Consider the following 5,000-nt stretch of genomic DNA (forward strand, 5'->3'; position numbering starts at 1 on the left):
AATACTTCCATCTTGCTGTAACCACCTCTAGGTTTTCTGTGCCAACCACTATTCATAGCTGTTGTATGATAATTCACAAAGAATTAAACAAAATATATATTTCATTAAGGTTTAGCACTATCCTCTACACATGATTATGCATATGCTGAATCAACATCAAAAGTTATTGGCCAAACTGACTGGGGTCTTTTTTCTTTGATATTATTAAACAAGAAAATAAATAAATCTTAATTTACTGTAAATCTTATTGTGAATATGAATGCAGTCATCATGCCCTCCACAATCCTGGCCTATCATATATAGATAAAATATACAGGAATGACCCTGGAAATTGCATATCTGAAGCATAATAAAATGCACATTCTGTATTAGAGTACACTAATTACAAAGTCTCCAAAGGCAACCTAGTCACATATGCTCTTATATTTTGCATATGCGAAGCTTAATTATTTAGGGCATAAAAATAAGTTAATAAATTAGTAAAATAATTTTTTGAGACAGAGTAAGAGCATATCACATGCCCTATTTGGCACAGTGTTTACATAACTGTTCAAAGTTTCAACTAAGGCTTCTCAAATCAGCTGTAATTCCAAACTTTTACCTTGTGGTCATATTCTATATAAAGTCATATTCTATATAATAGCTACTAGTCTCACAGGTCATTATCAATATAATTATGCCTTATAACCCACTTCGTCCACCATCATTCATATTTACAAACACTTTCTATCATATTTCCACCATATCTCTTGCGGAGGTAATCATTGGCGACTGGATATGGAAATTAATGCCCAGTTGGAATGGAATGGTCAAAATTACTTTAAAACATTACCTACTCTTAAATTACATTACCTAAGTTTAACAATAGGGAAAGCTAAGGCCTAATCAATGGCTTGGAACTCCATACATATTCAATGCCCATATGGTATGATGTGTGATAGAAATGATACACAGGTTCTATAAAACTGATGAAGTCAAAGGAGGATGACCTTTTGTGATGATGATGTTATGAAATGATGTGAAAGCATGATGTGATGTAGTACAGGCACATTATCTGTAGCTGGATATTCTTAATACCACTTCATTTTCTTTTTGATATTTTATGTTGTAAGCTATAGGATATTTATCATCTCAATTTATCTTATACAAACTGTAGATTTCAGCCTGAGTTTCTTTACTCTTTTTTTTTTTTAAATCTAGGTAACAGCATTTAAGTAACTGTTTTCAGACTTTTTATCTTATGATACACTGTACAAGAAGTAAAATGTAATTAACAGTCCTTATATAAATATGGTTAATTACAGTTTGATGAGAATAATCAGCTGCCATATAATTATATTGTGATCTTGCATCTTCAGGCACTATAACTACTTCACTAACCTCTAGCTTAGGATGGGGAATGAAAGCCTAGGCACTGCTATTTGAAATCTTGGGCACCTATTGATTAATACTTCACTGGCCAACACAACTCTTGAAAAAGGATTATGGGCTCACCAATCCCACTCCTAAGGCTAACCCCTGAAAAATGAGGTGACCCTCAATATCATTGTAGTCCCACATATTAAAGCAGGAAAAATGTGTATGAAACACCAAAAGTGCAGCTCCTATAAGCACCTTCATGGTAAAAATGAGTAGCATTCTTGTACTTTTAATCTGGCACCATAACTGGTCATGGCTCATCTTGGCTGAATGAAATGCCCCTTAAAAACTTTTCATCTGGGAAAGATTGTAAAAAGTGAGATGTCAACAATAACCTACATGTACTGACTTGCAGACAACCAATAACCCTTTAGAGGCTTGTATATGGGAACCCTGTGGGTCGTACTTGTGTTGGGGCTTGACCGGGGGGAAACATGCCAGGCTGCATACAAGCAGAATATAATGGTTGTTGAGTCTGTAGATTGAGAGGTAACTGAACATGAGAATACGCGGGGTAGTTGGTGCTGATAGGAGCATGAGGCATGGAGGCTGGTACACCTGGATGGGTATTGGGAGGTACAGCTGACGTGGGTGCTGCTGCTGATACAGGTGGAGTGTTTCTCGCATCTTTTGGAGGTTCTTGTGGACCTTGTGCTGCTTGTTGCTGCTGCATAACTTGTTGTGCCCCCGTTTCTACCCGTTGGTCTTGTCTCTGGTCTGGCTGCTGTGGTTGCTGCTGTTGCTGTTGCTGCTGCTGTTGTTGCTGCTGTTGTTGCTGAGCCTGTTGATTCTGTGCCCCAGTGCTGTTTTCATTATCATCATCATCGTCATCACTCTGGCCTATGGCACGTTCAGCCTTTTTGTCCATTCGGAAGAATTTGACGTTGGGAAACTGTTCCTTCATAAAGTGTCTAAATGATGAATATCCCATAACCTTGACATCTGGTTCAAAGTGTTCACAGTATTCCTTATATGCATTGTGGATTTTTTTGCGCGTAATGTCAGCCGGCAGATAAACTGGTGGTGATTTTCCAGACTTGTTTGGTTTCTTTGGAGTGTTTGTGTTTGGTGAATATCGCGCAATATAACTCTGCAAGAAAGCGGCAGCATGCTGGTACGTGTCAAGTGGGAATGTGTTGGGAGGTTTCTTTCCATGATTGCCATGAACTCTCGGTGTCACTCCATTTACCATAACGTGCTTTCTGATGGCTTTTAACTGATAATGTGTACAGTTTTCCAAATACAGAAAAGCATCCAAGCACACTTTCTTCCCCTGGAAAACATAAGATGCCCTAAGCCTCTTTCTCTCTTTGTGCCGAGATGTTTCTTCAGGATTTGCTAGGCATGCCATTGTCACTCCCATTAGGTACATGTCATGTTCATTCTTGGTCAGTTCTGCAATATTTAGTCTGTGTCTGAATACAAATTCTGGATTCATGTTCTTGAAGCAGTTGTCACCTTCACACTCACATCCTTTCTCAAATCTCTCCCTCACCTGATCACTGTTCTCTTCCAATTTGGTAGGATCTATACCTTCCGCCAAGAGATCTGCAAGTTTCCTTTTCTTTTTGACCTCCTTCTTTATCTTGGGTTTTGTTTCCTGCTCTTCCTCATTTATGTCATTCGCGTTCAATGTTGTGTCTCCTTCCTGACTTTGCAAATCACCCATATTGTAGTTTGAATTCATGCCATTTTGCCCATCTGCAAAGATACAGATTTTCAGTGTTGAACATATTTATCCTGCTCATATTGAACCGTACAGCAAATACATGTACATAAAAACCATAACAGTATTAATAATTTCCACTTATTGGGATCCACATCCTAATGATGAAAAAAATAACCTTTTCCAATCCATGGTGCAATGTGCATATTCAACAGATTTCCTCACCAGCATGAAACCCATAAAGGGGATGTGGCAGCCAGAGGGACCCTATTCACTCACATTATTAGGTTTATTTTAGCATAAGATTAGGAAACCTGTGTCTTTTTTTTTATTCTTGTTGTCAGACAAAATGAAAAAGATGATAGTATGTCAGAAACTGCAATGCACACAAGGAAGGAGAAATAAATATATAGAAGAAAGAAGACACCAAGTATGAAGTTAGTGCAAATAAAAAAGATTCAAACATCAAACATCAAAACATGAACTTTTCCCTTCAAATATTCATACAACATAAAAAATTGATCAGACTTGTTTGAGAGCAGCTGTATATATTGTTTATGATGAAAGAAATCTTTTACCAATTTGATATTTACAAAAATAAATGAAGCAGAAAGCAACCTGAAGAAGGAAAATACACTGCAGCAGATATTTCCCGGTGCACTACAAAATTAAGTGTCATTATGACTAATCATTTCTTTTATATGCAAGTAATATTGACCATAGGCTGAGTATTTTAAGTTGTGTCTTGTCTCAGAGGTGTTAAAAAAAGAAGGGAGTAACAAATGACTGTATAAAACTCTAAAATATTTCATTTCAGCTATATTGTAAGATCACTACAAACTTAGAATGGCTGACTTGTGAATGACTTCATGACATTGTAAGGTAAGCTTTGACCACCATAATCTGAAAAGTTTCAATTCTTATTTTCAGATGTTTAATATCTTATTCATATTTGTCTGATTTTTGTGCCATTTGGGTGAGTCCCTTTACAAATCATGGCAGAGTTAACATTAACTCTATTATTAATGTTAACATTATTATGTTAACATTTTCAGATTAGTAGCCTCAAGTATTAATAATGATAATGATATATGTAATATATCATTAACCTATTGCAGACAGGCATCGCCACTGTTCTGACCATCAAGTTTTGGTCCTAACAACAGGTAATAATGAACCTGTTGGCACTCCAGAGGGTTTCTATACCAGAGTGAGGAAATGGTGAGCAACAGGTTACTGGGACACAGGAGAAATTTCTTTCACTCATGTAATATGGTAGTAATTTTTGTATTAATATTTTTTTTATGTTTTACTTTGTTTTGGAGATTATATTTGCTACTTTAATTTTAATATAGAGTCCATTTCAGTAGCAAATCAGGCTTAGTTATCATGATGTATTTGACATAAGGGAGAGTGACACACTGTGTTTCTCTATTTCTGTGAAAGAGAGCGAGACAAACAGTGACATGTCACATACTATTTCTTCATCCTGTATTAAAACTATCTGCAGTGCCAACAGGTTAATTTTTACCAAATACGTTCAGTACAAGTGTAATAGTTATTTAAACTAACCCATATCGGTTGTTGACCAAATGGAATGTTCCAGGGGGGGAGGCTGAAGCTGTGACAACTGATCTGCTGTCATGTGGGCAAGTTGAGGAGGTCCTTGGGGTGGTGGTGGTGGTTGTTGTTGCTGCTGCTGTTGCTGCTGTTGTTGCTGTTGTTGTGGCTGACCATTTGGTGCTTGTTGATTGCTGTTATTGTCAGCCTGGGATGCTGGGGGATTTCCATGTGGCTGGAAAATAGGTAATCATATTTTTAATCATGTTTTCTATATATTCTGTCTTTCTACAAAACCTTAAAGCACAGTGGGTTTCTAAACTGAGTCACAAGCATTAAATTCCAGCTCTGATAC

The 5,000-nt window shown here is 36.9% G+C and overlaps 1 protein-coding gene across 5 annotated transcripts in view; it reads right to left on the bottom strand.

The window, feature by feature from the left end:
* LOC122267871 (uncharacterized) overlaps window positions 1-5,000 on the bottom strand; it is a 22,395-nt gene that overhangs the window by 590 nt on the left and 16,805 nt on the right. For all 5 annotated transcript variants that reach the window (XM_086543904.1, XM_086543905.1, XM_086543903.1 and 2 more), the window contains 2 exons: window positions 4,658-4,880; window positions 1-3,120 (listed from right to left, as the gene is read on the bottom strand). The exon at window positions 1-3,120 is cut by the window's left edge and continues 590 nt beyond it. In XM_086543904.1, the coding sequence (XP_086400030.1) occupies window positions 1,790-3,120; window positions 4,658-4,880 (1,554 nt within the window). In that variant the 3' untranslated portion in view covers window positions 1-1,789. The remainder of the gene's footprint in view (window positions 3,121-4,657; window positions 4,881-5,000) is intronic.

Source organism: Penaeus japonicus, unplaced genomic scaffold (assembly GCF_977035675.1).
Source record: "Penaeus japonicus unplaced genomic scaffold, GWHDUDI00000001_assembly GWHDUDI00000014, whole genome shotgun sequence".
Lineage (NCBI taxonomy): Eukaryota > Metazoa > Arthropoda > Malacostraca > Decapoda > Penaeidae > Penaeus > Penaeus japonicus.